The sequence below is a fragment of the Primulina eburnea genome, chromosome 18, assembly GCF_022965805.1.
Source record: "Primulina eburnea isolate SZY01 chromosome 18, ASM2296580v1, whole genome shotgun sequence".
NCBI lineage: Eukaryota > Viridiplantae > Streptophyta > Magnoliopsida > Lamiales > Gesneriaceae > Primulina > Primulina eburnea.
This window is the reverse complement of record NC_133118.1, coordinates 30,795,044-30,810,420: the sequence shown is the minus strand read 5'-3', so window position 1 is coordinate 30,810,420 and position 15,377 is coordinate 30,795,044. Positions and strand designations below refer to the sequence as shown.

The 15,377-nt window shown below is 34.6% G+C and overlaps 2 protein-coding genes across 2 annotated transcripts; both read left to right on the top strand.

The window, feature by feature from the left end:
* The first annotated feature begins 1,694 nt into the window (after positions 1-1,694).
* On the top strand, positions 1,695-10,115 carry LOC140820057 (late blight resistance protein R1-A-like). Its single transcript, XM_073180368.1, is given in 3 exon segments — positions 1,695-2,708; positions 2,711-4,523; positions 9,937-10,115. Coding segments are annotated over 2 exon segments (2,610 nt in total). The 5' UTR covers positions 1,695-1,793; the 3' UTR covers positions 4,406-4,523; positions 9,937-10,115.
* Positions 10,116-12,837: 2,722 nt separating this feature from the next.
* LOC140819267 (putative late blight resistance protein homolog R1C-3) lies at positions 12,838-14,757 on the top strand. Its single transcript, XM_073179276.1, has one exon. The coding sequence runs from the start codon at positions 12,838-12,840 to the stop codon at positions 14,755-14,757; it is 1,920 nt and encodes a 639-aa protein (XP_073035377.1).
* The last annotated feature ends 620 nt before the right edge of the window (positions 14,758-15,377 follow it).

The following is a 15,377-nucleotide window of genomic DNA, read 5'->3' as shown; positions in this document are numbered from 1 at the left end:
GATTAAATATTTTTCGTGTTCATTCATTTACACTTCTAGATAGTATCGAAAATCTTGTCCATAGGGTGTACTTGCAATTCTGCAATATTTGGTCTTTTCTTCATTTTTTTATTGATGTATTGATAATCTATACATGTATATTTAAGCGTAGATTAAAATATATTTGAAATAAAAGCTCCCAATATTAGAGATGTCAATGGGCGGATATAGCTAAACCCAAGACCCGTCCCATTAAGAAAATTTTGACCCATTACCCGTCCCACTCCGGTTAAATATTTTTCGGACCCACCCCATCTCAAATGCGAAATGGGGCCGGGTAGACCTGCGAGACCAGAATTTTTTTTAAATGAAAACAATAATCTTCTTATCACATGAATGAATTATGAAACAAACAAGCCTCTAAATACAATACAATAGAAAACTACTTAATGTTTTCGATCACACTTAATAATAACAAACAAAGTATTTTCACGACATAATGAATTATATTAAAAAAAAAAAAAAGAGTTACTAGCTCTAAAAAAAGGCTTGACCTCCCCAAAAATAACTCATAATAGAACTTAAACCGATCAAAAAATAAAATTGTAATTTTAAAGCGAGAAAGTTTGAAAAAATAAAATTGTAATTTTAAACCGTAAAAAATGTAATTTAAAGAGAGAAAGTACTTTAACAAAATTAAAATGAAAATACAATAACAAAATAAAATTGTGATTTATTTACCTTGCACCTCACCTCACAACCATCTTCGCGAGCACATTAATTTATATCCACATATATGGGACGTGTATGAGGTGGGTATTATAGGACCCATGACCCGCCCCATACCCAGACGGTCTGAAAAATTAGACCCGATACATGCCCTATGACTCATTTAGTATGTCCAAACCCGCCCCAGACGGGGCGGGTCAATTACGGGTCTGAGTAAAACTCGGACCCATTGATATCCCTACCCAATATTACTATCTTGTCGTATAGACATGTGATTTTACAGTTTAAAATAAATGAAGAAACATTATATTTTATTAAAAATGAAAAAAACAAGTTTCTTTTTTATATTTGTTATTCTTTAGTAATAAAAAATTTAATATCTAATTGAACTTGTTAATTGAAGCTATTGACTATATATTTCAATAGTCAAATATTTTTGTTACTAATTTTATACCAAAAATTATTTTCTTTAATTTTGTTTTTAAATATACATATTTTGTTGAAGTCTAACTTTTTATTAAAAAAATAACAATAAAGTCATTATTTCAAATTAGGCATGATAGTAAACAATAGATAATAAATACTGGTCGACCAAAGTAACGCGTTGCGTTCTTTTGCAATTGTGATTTTGTTTCTAATTTGATTTTTTAACCAATTAGATTATAGAATATGAGGATAGTTTTGTGATTTAAATTAAAATAGAGGTAATATGAGGATGATTTATACGGGAAATTTGGGTTCAGTCCCCAGCCGTCATTTTTTTTTGTGTTCAGTCCCTAGGTACTTTTTTAGTACCACATTTCCACATGAAGTGTACCACATTTTCCACATGAAGTGTACCACATTTTGTATGACATAGTACCACAATTTTGTGGGTAGAGAGTGAAGCCAAAGAAATTTTATGATTGGGGATTTTTCAATAACTTCCCCTTATCAAGTATAAAAATTAAATTAGTAATCTTTAATTAGAAAAATATTCCTTGAGATTATCCAAACGGAGCTCTCCATTGTTAGGCCAGCAAAGTCAACGCTAATACTACAAAGAATCACAGATTGATTGAGTTTGAAATTATCAGTGATCGGCAATGGCAGCTTATGCATCTCTTCTTTCTCTCGGACATATTCTTGACCAGTTATTGCAACACCCACCGCGCCAAAGGGCTGTTCTTGACGAAGCCCAGATCCACTCTCTACTTCAAAATATCGGTTTCTTGCAACAATTTCTGGAAGAATTTTCGCTGACAAGGGGGGACGAGATCCAGGCACTGGAGGAAGAAATTGTAATCTCAGCATATGCAGCAGAAGATATAATCGAAAGTCGTGTGGTAGATCAAATTCTTGAAGATTCCGAAGCTGGAAGTGAAAGGAGCTGCTCCACTTTGTTCTGTCAAGATTTACAGAAAGTAATAGAAGAATTCAGTTCTATGAAGAAAGATGTGATGAAGATCGAGAAAACTGAAGGGATCGAAATCGTGCGGCAGCAAACAAAAGCTGCGACTGCTGGTTATTTCGTACGAGTTGCATCCAATAGCAAGAATGCTATGGTGGGATTTGATAAAGATTTGGTTAACATAATGGACACACTCACTGGGGACGAATCAAATCTCCAAATTCTCTCCATCGTGGGGATGGGTGGAATCGGTAAGACTACACTCGCGAAAAATGTTTTCGACAATCCATTAATCAAGCAGCACTTTGATCTTCATGCTTGGGTTACAATATCTCAACAATATAGTGTGAGCGAAATCCTTTTAGGCCTATTAAAAGAGATTAGAGGTGAAGAAATCACTCAAAAGAATGATGATGAATTAGGATTACGGCTACATAGAAGTTTGTTTGATAGAAGATATTTCATTGTAATGGATGACATGTGGAGTATCGATGTTTGGGATGGAATAAAGGGGTTCTTTCCTGATAATGACAATGGTAGTCGAGTCTTGGTCACCACGATAATGTTGCTGATAATTTTTTCTCGTGTACCCCTCATCAACTACATTTGTTAGACGAAGATCAATGTTGGGCTTTGTTTTGTGACAAGGTGTTTGGACAAGAAAGTTGTTGCCCTCCTGAGTTAGAGGAAGTAGGAAAGACAATTGTGAGAAATTGCAGGGGACTTCCTCTAGCCATTGTTGCTATTAGCGGACTTCTTGCAAAGTTTAGTCGAACGGTTGAATATTGGGAGCATGTTGCTAACGATACACATGAGGCATTAAATAAGGGAGGTGATGGGCTCTGTTTCGAGATATTATCTTTAAGTTATAAGCACTTACCTGTTCACCTAAAACCATGTTTCCTTTATATGGCCATATTTCCAGAGGATCACAAGATTAAAATTTCAAAGCTCATTAAATTATGGGTTGCGGAGGGGATTCTTAAACCGATGAGTTCTAGAAGTTTGGAGGAAATTGCAAAGGATAATTTAAAAGATTTAATAGAAAGAAATCTGATTCAGGTTCATGATTATGGGTCTAGAAACAAAATCAAAACTTGCACCATCCATGATCTCCTAAGAGATCTATGCCTCAGGGAAGCTCAAAAGGAGAAATTTCTTCGTGTCGCTATGATGGATGGGCTCGACAATCACAGCAAAATCATCGATAATAATCGTCGGCTTATTATTCAGCGAAACTCCGATGAAGAGGTGTTTCAACAACAGGTCTTTGATGCCCGGAATTTTGCATCATGTACCCGTTCACTGATATGTTGGGAATTAGAATTCACATCTATAAAGCTGCCAGTTTGTTTTAGACTGCTAAGAGTACTCAACGTGGATGGTGTCTGTTACGACGAAGAAATTCTACAAGTTGTCAACTTGAGATACATTTATTTCGTTGCTCCATCGAATCCAATTCTCTCGAATACTCTAGAATCTCTATCCCTACTATGGAATCTGCAGACTATCATCATTGCTGGTCCTTTGCTTGGCTCTGTGACGCCAACAAATCTACCGGCTGAAATATGGGAAATGCCGCAACTCAGACATCTAAAAATGGAACAAGGACACTTCTATTTGCCTGATCCTCCGAGCACCAACAGCAAAAATGGGAGGCGAGATATTCTTGTTATGAAAAACCTGCAAACACTCTGTACAATAAGGAATTTCAGGTTAACGGATGAGGTTGTTCACAGAATGCCAAACTTGAAAAAACTGGGAATCACTTACCGGCAATTCACCAGTGGCTTTGGGGATTACTATGAAGTGTACAATCTCGTCCATTTACGTAATCTCGAATCACTTTTGTTAAACAGTTACAAGAATGTGCTGCGAAATCTCTGCTTTCCTCAATCGCTCAAGAAGTTGACTTTGAAAATTTGCCGAGTGCCTTGGGAAGATTTGACGGTGGTTGGCTCACTGCCACATCTCGAAGTTCTCAATTTGATAGGTGATGCAGTCAGAGGGCGTGAATGGAATCCTGTGGAAGGAGAGTTTCTTGAATTGAAGTCCTTAAGAATTTCTTACACAAATCTTGTGGAGTGGACAGCAGACAGCTCTCACTTCCCACGCCTTGAGAAACTCATACTCGAGTATCTTGAATTCTTAAAGGAAATCCCAGAAGGTATTGGAGAAATACCAACACTTCGATCGATTTTATTATCATACTGTAGCGATTCAGCCAATTCTTCTGCAGAGAAAATACAAGAGGAACAACTGAAGCTTGGAAATTATGACCTCCAGGTTCGTATTGTTGATACATAGAGAAAGAAGTGCTCGGTTGGCTGATTAGTGCTTTCGATGTGTAAGAAATTGCTCAACTTTCACGGACAAAGTTGCTTAGATAAACACTTCTAGATGATAGATGAGTGCGATTTATGTTTGAAGGGAAATATTATTGCCTTATTTAATTTCTTAATTTAATTTATTTCCCTGATATTATCTTTTCCTTGTTGATTTGATTGTGTATAATATTTAATGAGATTTTGCCTTTCTAGATAATATGATATTTAATGAGATTAATGAGATAAATATGCTAGGATTTTATTCTTGATGATGAGATATTATTGTGATTTGGTATCAATATTTAAAAGAGTTTATTTCTAATTAAACTCTTACTTTCCTTGTTGAATAGGTTTCCTTGTGGAGATAAAAGTCTACATCTATAAATAAGAGATCAAGGACCTCATTGTATCTCTCCCTACACTCTCTCCCCTCTCGGCTTCTTCCTCTCTAGATCAATATACACGCACTATGCACGTCATGGTTCTCATAGAAAAATATCCTACAAAGGCGTTGCTATTTTGAAGAGGAGTCGTCCGTTTTGTTTTTCACTTTTCGCTTGGAAGTTTTCATGAATGCATAACTGATGCACCTTTGCACGTCGAGATTTCAGAGACAAATAATTCAACAAAGGCGTTGCTGTTTTGAAGAGTTGTGATCGCCGTGTTGTCCTGAATGTTGCCAACATCTACAGACAACATCCGTAACGATGTTGGCTGAAGATCGTTTTTAGTTGCTCGTTCTTTTCGGGATCACGTTTTTGTTTTGCTTTCTTGTTTACTTTTTATTCTGGTTATTTGTTTTAGAAAGCATTTGTTTTCTCAACTTGTTGAGGAAATTGATTTTTGTCATAATCACTAGTGTTAGTTTTTTTGTAAACAATTGATTTTTCTAGTGATTAATTTTTGCCATAAGGCACCGCACAAGTATTTATACTTGTGCATATTTAATAGTGTCCATCTATTTGTTTCAAGTCAATTTGTGTTATAAAAGTTAATTTTCCGCTGCATGTAGATGTTGTCCGAGATGTTGTAACATCTGGCACAACATTTAATTCTGACAAAACACAAATTCTCTTTTTTACATCATATTCTGATATTCTCATTATTTATTAATATCTGTCGGACAAAATAATCCTTACAAGTGGTATCAGAGCCAACTCTTGATATACTAAGTGCTGATTCTGGTTTTTGTTTTGTTTTGACAGAAATATTTAATGGACACATCACTTGCAAACGGAGCACTTCGACCACCAGCTCCTAAACCTCCTGTCCAACAACAGTTTCGACCAAGGAATGAAGAAAAACGCTGGTTGCAAGTAAATCCTTCAGGTGTTGCCCTAGGTGTTGCCACTCCTGGCCGCAACATCTGCAAAAATTCAGTATGTTTGAACTCCACAACTTCTGGAAATTTGAGTGGAGATGATGGATCAGAGGCTGATTATGAAGAACTCACTCTTGAGGGTGTACAAACGCTTTATGAAGAGTTATTCGAAGATTGGACCAAAAGAAACAAGTTGAACTCAAGTCTTGTGAAGGAGAACACTGATCTAAAAGCCGTAGTTGCCAAACTTGAGGTAATTTTGAGCAAAAAGGATTTTGAACTTGGTAAGACCAAAGAAGAACTTCAAAAGGCAACTGAAACCTTGTCCAAGTTCAATTCAAGCACATCCAAGCTTGATTCCATACTTTTGATGGGAAGAGATGACAAAAAAGGCTTAGGCTTCAAAGACAGTGTACATGAAACTAATGAATCTTCAAAATCCACTGTTTTTGTGAAGGGAAAGACTGAAACACTCACACCATCACAGCCTATGCCTTCAATGAAAATCTCTCCACCAAAAAGACAACATACTACACATGTCCCTAAGAGAAGAAAACGAAGGTATGTATGTCATTACTGCTTTAAGCCTGGTCATATCAGGCCCTACTGTTTTAAACTCAGGGATGATCGCATGAATCAAAAGTCGAGCCAGATGTTGCCCCAAATGTTGTCCAACACTTTCCGCAACACCTCTCACCATCGATCTACAGTAAGAAAAATTTGGGTACCAAATGTAAAACTCACTGTAAAGTTGTCTATACTTCGTTGAAAACTAATACTGCAGGTCATTGGTACTTTGATAGTGGAAGCTCAAGCCACATGACGGGATCACGAGAATATCTCACCGATTATGTTGAGCAAAAATGTGGTAGAGTGACATATGGAGGGGGAGCTAAAGGAAAAATTGTTGGAAAGGGTACTTTGAGTGTTGAAGGACTGCCAAAGCTTCACAATGTGCTTCATGTTGAAGGATTAAATTCAAATTTGATAAGCATAAGCCAATTGTGTGATGATAATTTGCTTGTCAAGTTTGATAAACATACTTGTGAAGTTTTTGATGAAACTAACATGTGTATTATGACAGGTACAAGGTCTTCGGATAACTACTACCAAATAGGTGAGGAGCTTTCATGCAAACATGCACAAATCAGTGAACTCAACCTTTGGCATCAAAAACTCGGTCATGTAAATTTCAAAACCTTGAAGAATTTGAGTAAGTACGATGCTGTACGAGGTATGCCTAACCTATCATATAGTACACCATATGTTTGTGGAGACTGTCAAAAGGGTAAGCAAACTCGCGTGTCACATCATATGTTGCCCCACTTTGGGACAACACGTTGCCTCGAATTGCTACAAATGGATCTTATGGGTCCTATGGAAGTGGAAAGTTTTGGAGGTAAGAAGTATTCCTTTGTTTGTGTTGATGATTTCTCACGGTTTTCATGGGATAGTTTCATTAGAGAGAAATCGGATACTGTGATAATTCTAGTACAATTGATATTTCAAAAAAAATCCAGTAAAACACTCTCGAACAAAACACATTGACATTAGACATCACTTTATTCGAGATTTAGTAGAAAAAAGATTGATTCGAATGGAATTTGTTGATACAAATAACCAACTGGCTGACATATTCACGAAAATATTAGTTTTTGAGAGATTATCCAACTTAGGAAATCTCTCAGCATGTATTCTGACTGATCATTCATAGATGTTGTATCAGATGTTACAACATCTAACATGCATGTGCATTTCTAGAATTTAGACATACTGCATTTTCATGCATTCTGTGATATGATGTGTTGGAATGATGTTGTTTAATCTTCTGTTACACTTACAATTCCTTATTCTATCTTAATTGACACACTTGGATATGGTTAACAATCTGATTAAATCACATAGTAGTTGAAGGATGATCATGTACTCCATGACATTGTCCCATACGAAAAGTGACTCGAAAAGATTGAGTAAAAAGAAAAATCAATCATGAATATGCTCTGTATCAGAAGAAAAGATGGAAAAAGCTACCTAAAAGAGTCCAATGAAGACTGTACTTTTAGTGTGGGAGCTACCTCTTCTGAATTCAATACAGAAAGGAAAATAGAAGAAAATGGAAAAAGCTACCTAGAGGAGTCCAAAAGAAGACCGTTCTTCTAGTGTGGGAGCTACCACTTCTATGATCATAAAAATAAAAAAAAAATATATCTCCAAGTGTGCAGAAAAATCAAAATTATTTTCTGGAATTGGACGTGTTGTCAGAAGATGCTGCCAACATTTGTGACAACACCTCATTTGTAAACATATCTCATATTTTTTTTCATGTTTTTATTTCTGTTACATTCTGTTATTAGGCATAAATAGGTCATGCATAAACATAACATTGTGAATATTGTTGTGTCACGAGGACATGAGTATCTCGACAAAGAAAATTCGATGAAAATCCGGATTTTGCTAGAAATCCAATATTTGTGATTTTTTATGGTTCAGTGGTGTTAAAATCGATGTGGGTTTTAATTCTGGAAATTTTTTTTGAAAAGATATTGGACGCAATTATCTTGGTATTCTTGGAATGTTATAACGGCTAAAAATATTTCTCATTAAATTTTTTTTACCGTTAAGGATCTTAGGATTGTTTGAGTAAATCTTGATTTTGTTACCGTTGCATGCATACTTATTCTTTTGATTTACACTGTTTTCTCTTCATATTATTCACATAATTCCTTCTTCAAGATTTCGTGATATAACCTATTACTATAATCTTGTTGCTGACTACAGGCTGCTATTGGATGTTAGTGTCCATTCTGGACAAAAAGGGGGAGAAGACGTGACTCAAACTCAAGGGAGTGTGAATTGACTCAAGGGTGTGTGAATTGAAAGGATCAAATGATACCATCTATCTGATACCTTTGCTTGATTTTTTTTAATGTTCTTCTGCTTCCCTGATGTGTTCTGTTTCAATGAACTGCTAATGATTTTTGTAGGTGTTGTCTCAGATGTTGCCAACACAACGAACAACACCCGTACTAACTTGATTTTATTCAGGGGGAGAAAAATTCTCATATTAAGGGGGAGTTAACTGACGATTAATTGAGAAATTGAGTTTGATCTCATTTTGTCCAGAAAGGCAAAAAGGGGGAGATTGAAGGGAAATATTATTGCCTTATTTAATTTCTTAATTTAATTTATTTCCCTGATATTATCTTTTCCTTGTTGATTTGATTGTGCATAATATTTAATGAGATTTTGCCTTTCTAGATAATATGATATTTAATGAGATTAATGAGATAAATATGCTAGGATTTTATTCTTGATGATGAGATATTATTGTGATTTGGTATCAATATTTAAAAGAGTTTATTTCTAATTAAACTCTTACTTTCCTTGTTGAATAGGTTTCCTTGTGGAGATAAAAGTCTACATCTATAAATAAGAGATCAAGGACCTCATTGTATCTCTCCCTACACTCTCTCCCCTCTCGGCTTCTTCCTCTCTAGATCAATATACACGCACTATGCACGTCATGGTTCTCATAGAAAAATATCCTACAAAGGCGTTGCTATTTTGAAGAGGAGTCGTCCGTTTTGTTTTTCACTCTTCGCTTGGAAGTTTTCATGAATGCATAACTGATGCACCTTTGCACGTCGAGATTTCAGAGACAAATAATTCAACAAAGGCGTTGCTGTTTTGAAGAGTTGTGATCGCCGTGTTGTCCTGAATGTTGCCAACATCTACAGACAACATCCGTAACGATGTTGGCTGAAGATCGTTTTTAGTTGCTCGTTCTTTTCGGGATCACGTTTTTGTTTTGCTTTCTTGTTTACTTTTTATTCTGGTTATTTGTTTTAGAAAGCATTTGTTTTCTCAACTTGTTGAGGAAATTGATTTTTGTCATAATCACTAGTGTTAGATTTTTTGTAAACAATTGATTTTTCTAGTGATTAATTTTTGCCATAAGGTACCGCACAAGTATTTATACTTGTGCATATTTAATAGTGTCCATCTATTTGTTTCAAGTCAATTTGTGTTATAAAAGTTAATTTTCCGCTGCATGTAGATGTTGTCCGAGATGTTGTAACATCTGGCACAACATTTAATTATGACAAAACACAAATTCTCTTTTTTACATCATATTCTGATATTCTCATTATTTATTAATATCTGTCGGACAAAATAATCCTTACAATGTTGTATCAATATTGTTATCAAAGTTGTCCATGGCGTAGGCGAGTTGGTAAGATCTGAGATGACTTTGTTATTATTCTTAACGTCGCATGATAAATTCTCGCGTAGAACATTTTTTCACTGAATTATTGTGGAGTATGCTCTGAGTCGTATATCTGCTTATTCATGCATATCTCTCGTTTTACCTTTTCGTCCGGATCAAAGGACTTGGGGAAAACAAAAAAAAAAATTATTATCAAAGTTGTTGGATTTTAGCACAAGGACACTGGGGGGGCATTTTGTGGATGATTATTGTATTCGTTTGGTTATTTATAACATAATATTTGATTTAAATGTAAAAATGTAATTTTTATTAAATATTAGATTTAATTTTTTTTATTTAAAGTTGTTATTGGAGATTTAAAAAAATTAAAATGTAATAGCAACATATATATTTATTTACACGCAAAAAATAGTTCATTTATTTGCATTATGCTAAAATTGATTGCTTTAGATGTCGATCTTTTTCACTATTTGTTAATATAAAAATGGTTAGTGAAGTATATTTTTTTACTTTTTTTTAAATCTCATTCTCATTCTCATTATATTACTAGTTCAATATTTATATTATTTTTGTCAACAAATAATTATATACTTACTAAAGAAAATTAATAATTATTTTTCAATAATTTATCATTTTGGGTTTCAATCCACTAACTTTTTATTTTTTAATCTTGATATATTATTTTTTATTTTTTGGTCTATTTTCTGGCGAAATGATCAATTTTTGTGTGAAAAGGTTGAATAGAAAGACAATGGCTGAATTTGATTTAGAAAAAAAATTGAGATTTTATTTTAAAACAAAAAAGCGTATGTCCAATTCGAAAATCTTGTCCATATGGTATACTTGCAATTCTGCAATATTTGGTCATTGTATTAAGCGACGGTGTCTGGTAACCTGTCGCGATTTTAGTGACAGAATTACTTAAACCGTCGCCGATCTAGATCCAAATTTATTAAAAACTGTCGCTCAACAAATTAAGCGACGGTGTCTGGTAACCTGTCGCTAATATTGCGACTGTTCGACAAACCCGTCGCCATTTTGTGCGACGGGGTTATTCTAACAGTCGCATATCGGCGACGGTTTAACTTTAACCGTGGCTAAAACTAACGACGGTTTTTAAAAACCGTTACTATTTAAAAATTTAACGACGGTTTAAATAATCCGTCGTTAAATATAGCGACGGTCATATATTTTAACCGTCGCTATTATAACGACGGGTTAAAAGTAACAGTCGCTTAATTTGATAAGCGACGGTTTTATAAAAACAGTCGTTAATATAGCGACGGTTTATGTGAAATCGTCGCTAATGTAGCACGGTTGATTCTAAACCGTCGCGATCATAACGACGGTTTTTATTATACCGTCGCTTAATTTGGTAAGCGACGGTTGTATTAAAAACCGTCGCAAAGTTATCCGTTTTTTTGTAGTGTCTATACATGTATATCTAAGCGTAGATAAAAATATCACTATCTTGTCATGTATGCATGCGATTTTATAGTTTAAAATAAATGAAGAAACTTATAATATATCTAAACTTTTGAAAAAATTCTTATATTATATTTTATTAAAAATGAAAAAAGAGTTCATTTTTATATTTGTTATTCTTTAGTAATAAAAAAATTGATATCTATTTGAACTTGTTAATTGAAGCTCTTGACCATATATTTCAATAGTCTCAAATATTTTTGTTACTCATTTTATACCAAAAATTATTTTCTTGAATTTTTGTTTGTAAATATATACACATTTTGTTGAAGTCTAACTTTTTATTAAAAAAATAATAAAACATTATTTCAAATTAGGAATGATAGTAAACAATACATAATAAATACTAGTCGTCCAGAGCGACGCGTTGCTTTCTTTTACAATTGTGATTTTGTTTCTAATTTGATTTTTTAACCAATTAGATTATAGAATACGAAGATAGTTTTGTGATTTAAATAAAAATAGAGGTCATATGATTCAATTCATGTCCGAATTTTAATATAATAATAGATTAACACATTTATCTAAAATTTTGAAAAACTAACTAAATTATAATACAGTTTTGAAAAAAGGTTTTTCTGTGTATCCATTATTCATTATAAATAAATTGACAATTAAGATGCATAATTAACTAAATTATAATACAGTTTTGAAAAAAAGGTTTTTCTGTGTATCCATTATTCATTATAAATAAATTGACAATTAATTAGATGCATAATAAATAAATTGACAATTAAGATGCATAAAGTTCGAGGAGAATTACAAGAAGAATCATCTCCACTAATCTCAAACTGATTTAATATTCAGCGTTCTTAAACACAAAAATAAATCAAATCTAAGCGTTATATGAATGCTTTTTAATCATACGACACCCAATAATTTTTTGAACGTCAAAACAAAAAGTTTAAAACTCCTGTTGCGCTTTGATTGCGAGAAAATAATACACCAACAAATTTGAAGAAAAAAAGGAGTTAAATTGGAAAAATGACTGAACAAAGGTATGTGTGTATTGTGCTGTGTGTAATATAAATATATAATAATGCTTAATTTTTTTATTAGAGTTATAATCGAGAGTCTGGAAATTCATGCATTTGCGTGTATGGATAAAGAGTACCTCTTTTCAATGTTATGTCGATGAGATCAGTCGGTTGATGCAACTATGTTCGTCTTTTTCGGTTTCCCTCTCCACATTTAATATGGTATCAGAGCAAGGGTTTCGATCCCACTCCTCGATGCAATACAGAGTCTAGCTTATTCGGATGGAATACGTTACGGTTCCAGCTGTTCCAATCCAATCCTAAAATTGAGGCGGTGGATAGGAACCAGACTGAAATAGCGACTGTCAAATAGCTTGATTGATCAGTATTAGCTTTGGATCATGGCGAATTCAGGTAATTTCAATGATCCTTTGTTTTTGCATCCTTCCGATACACCAGGAATGAATTTGGTAAACGATCAATTGCTTGGAGTGGAAAATTATGAAATTTGGAGTCGAGATATGATAATAGCATTGAAAGCTAAAAATAAGATTGCGTTCATCGATGGATCATATCCACGCCCTTGTACCCCACATCAACTACATTTTCTAGACGAAGATCAAAGTTGGGCTTTGTTTTGTGACAAGGTGTTTGGACAAGAAAGTTGTTGCCCTCCTGAGTTAGAGAAAGTAGGAAAGACAATTGTGAGGAATTGTGGAGCACTTCCTCTAGCCATTGTTGCTATTAGTGGACTTCTTTCAAAGACTAGTCGAACGGTTGAATATTGGGAACATGTTGCTAATGATACACATTCGGAATTGGATAAAGGAGGTGATGGGCTCTGTTTTGAGGTATTCTCTTTAAGTTATAAGCACTTGCCTGTTCATCTAAAACCATGTTTCCTTTATATGGCCATATTTCCGGAGGATCATAAGATTAAAATTTCGAAGCTCGTTAAATTATGGGTTGCGGAGGGGATTCTTAAACCGATGAGTTCTAGAAGTTTGGAGGAAATTGCAAAGGATAATTTAAAAGATCTAATAGAGAGAAATCTGATTCAGGTTCATGCTTACGGGTCTAGAAACAAAATCAAAACTTGCACCATCCATGATCTCCTAAGAGACCTATGCCTCAGGGAAGCTCAAAAGGAGAAATTTCTTTGTGTGATCCATAGACTCAACAGTCATCCCAGAAGCATAAATAATATGCGTCGTCTTATTCTTCAGCGAAGCTCCGATGAAGAGGTGTTTCAACGACAGGTCTTTGATGCCAAGAATTTAGCATCATGTACCCGTTCATTGATATGTTGTGAATCAGAATACAAACCTATAAAGCTTCCTGTTTGTTTTAGACTGCTAAGAGTACTCAGCATGGATGTTGCGTACTCCTGCGAAGAAATTCTACGACTAGTTAACTTGAGATGCATCCATAATACGGCTCGATCATTTCCAAATCTGTCGAATACTTTAGAATTTCTATTCCTACTCCCGAATCTGCAGACTGTTTCCATTGCTGGTATTGTGAGTGAGACACCAATAAATCTACCAGCTGAAATATGGGAAATGCCACAACTCAGACATCTAAAAATGGAACGAGGAGACTTCTATTTGCCTGATCCTTCGAGCACCAACAGCAAAAATGGGAGGCGAGATATTCTTGTTATGAAAAACTTGCAAACACTCTGTACAATAAGGAATTTCAGGTGCACGAACGAGGTTGTTCACAGAATCCCAAGCTTAAAAAAACTGGGAATCACTTACCGGCGATTCCCCAGTGGCTTTGGATGGGATCACTATGAGAGTTACAATCTCGTCCATTTACGTAATCTCGAATCACTTTTCTTAAACGGTTACAAGAATGTGCTGCAAAATCTCTGCTTGCCACGTTCGCTCAAGAAGTTGACTTTGGAAAACTGCCGAGTGCCTTGGGAAGATTTGACGGTGGTCGGCTCACTGCCTCATCTCGAAGTTCTCAATTTGATACATCAAGCAGTCAGAGGGCGTGAATGGAATCCCGTGGAAGGAGAGTTTCTTGAATTGAAGTCTTTAAAAAATTTTTCCACAGATCTTGTGGAGTGGACAGCAGACAGCTCTCACTTCCCACGCCTAGAGAAACTCTCACTCGGGCATCTTGAATTCTTAAAGGAAATCCCAGATGGTATTGGAGAAATACAAACACTTCGATCGATTTCATTAGTATTCTGTAGCGATTCAGCCAATTCTTCTGCAGAGAAAATACAAGAGGAACAATTGGAGCTTGGAAATCATGAACTCCAGGTTCGTATTGTTGGTCCAGACAGAAAGAAGCACTCAGTTGGCTGATTAGTGCATTCGATGTGTAAGAAATCGCTCAACTTTCATTGACAAATTTGCTTAGATAAACACTTTTAGATGATAGATGAGTGCGATTTATGTTGTATCGATATTGGCATAGGCGAGTTGGTTAGATCTGAGGTGACGTGGGTAGATATTTTGACATCACATGATCAATTCGAACATTTCTCATTGAAATATTGTGGGGTATTCTCTGGGTCGTATCTTTGCTCGCTCTTGTATATATCTTGTTTTACCTTTTTTGTCTAGATAAAAAGACTTAGGGAAAACAAAAAAACTTGTTATCAGAGTTGTTGGATCTTAGCACAAAGACACTCGGGGGAATTTTGTTGATGATTATTGTATTAGTTTGGTTATTTATAACATTTGATTTAAATGTAAAAATGTAATTGATTAAATATTAGAGTTAATTATTTATCTTTTTAATTTAAAGTTGTTGTTGGAGATTTAAAAAAAATAAAATGTCATGGCAATATATATTTATTTACACCCAAAATATGTTTTCCACACCCTTGATGTTTTGTTTTTATTTACAGAAGTTCTTTGAATCATACTTACTCCAATTACATATTTTCTCTACACCTACACAAATTTATTTATGGCTCACA

Coding starts and splice junctions, on each gene's coding strand:
- LOC140819267 (XM_073179276.1), top strand. CDS start 12,838: ATGGCGAATTCAGGTAATTTCAATGATCCTTTGTTTTTGCATCCTTCC.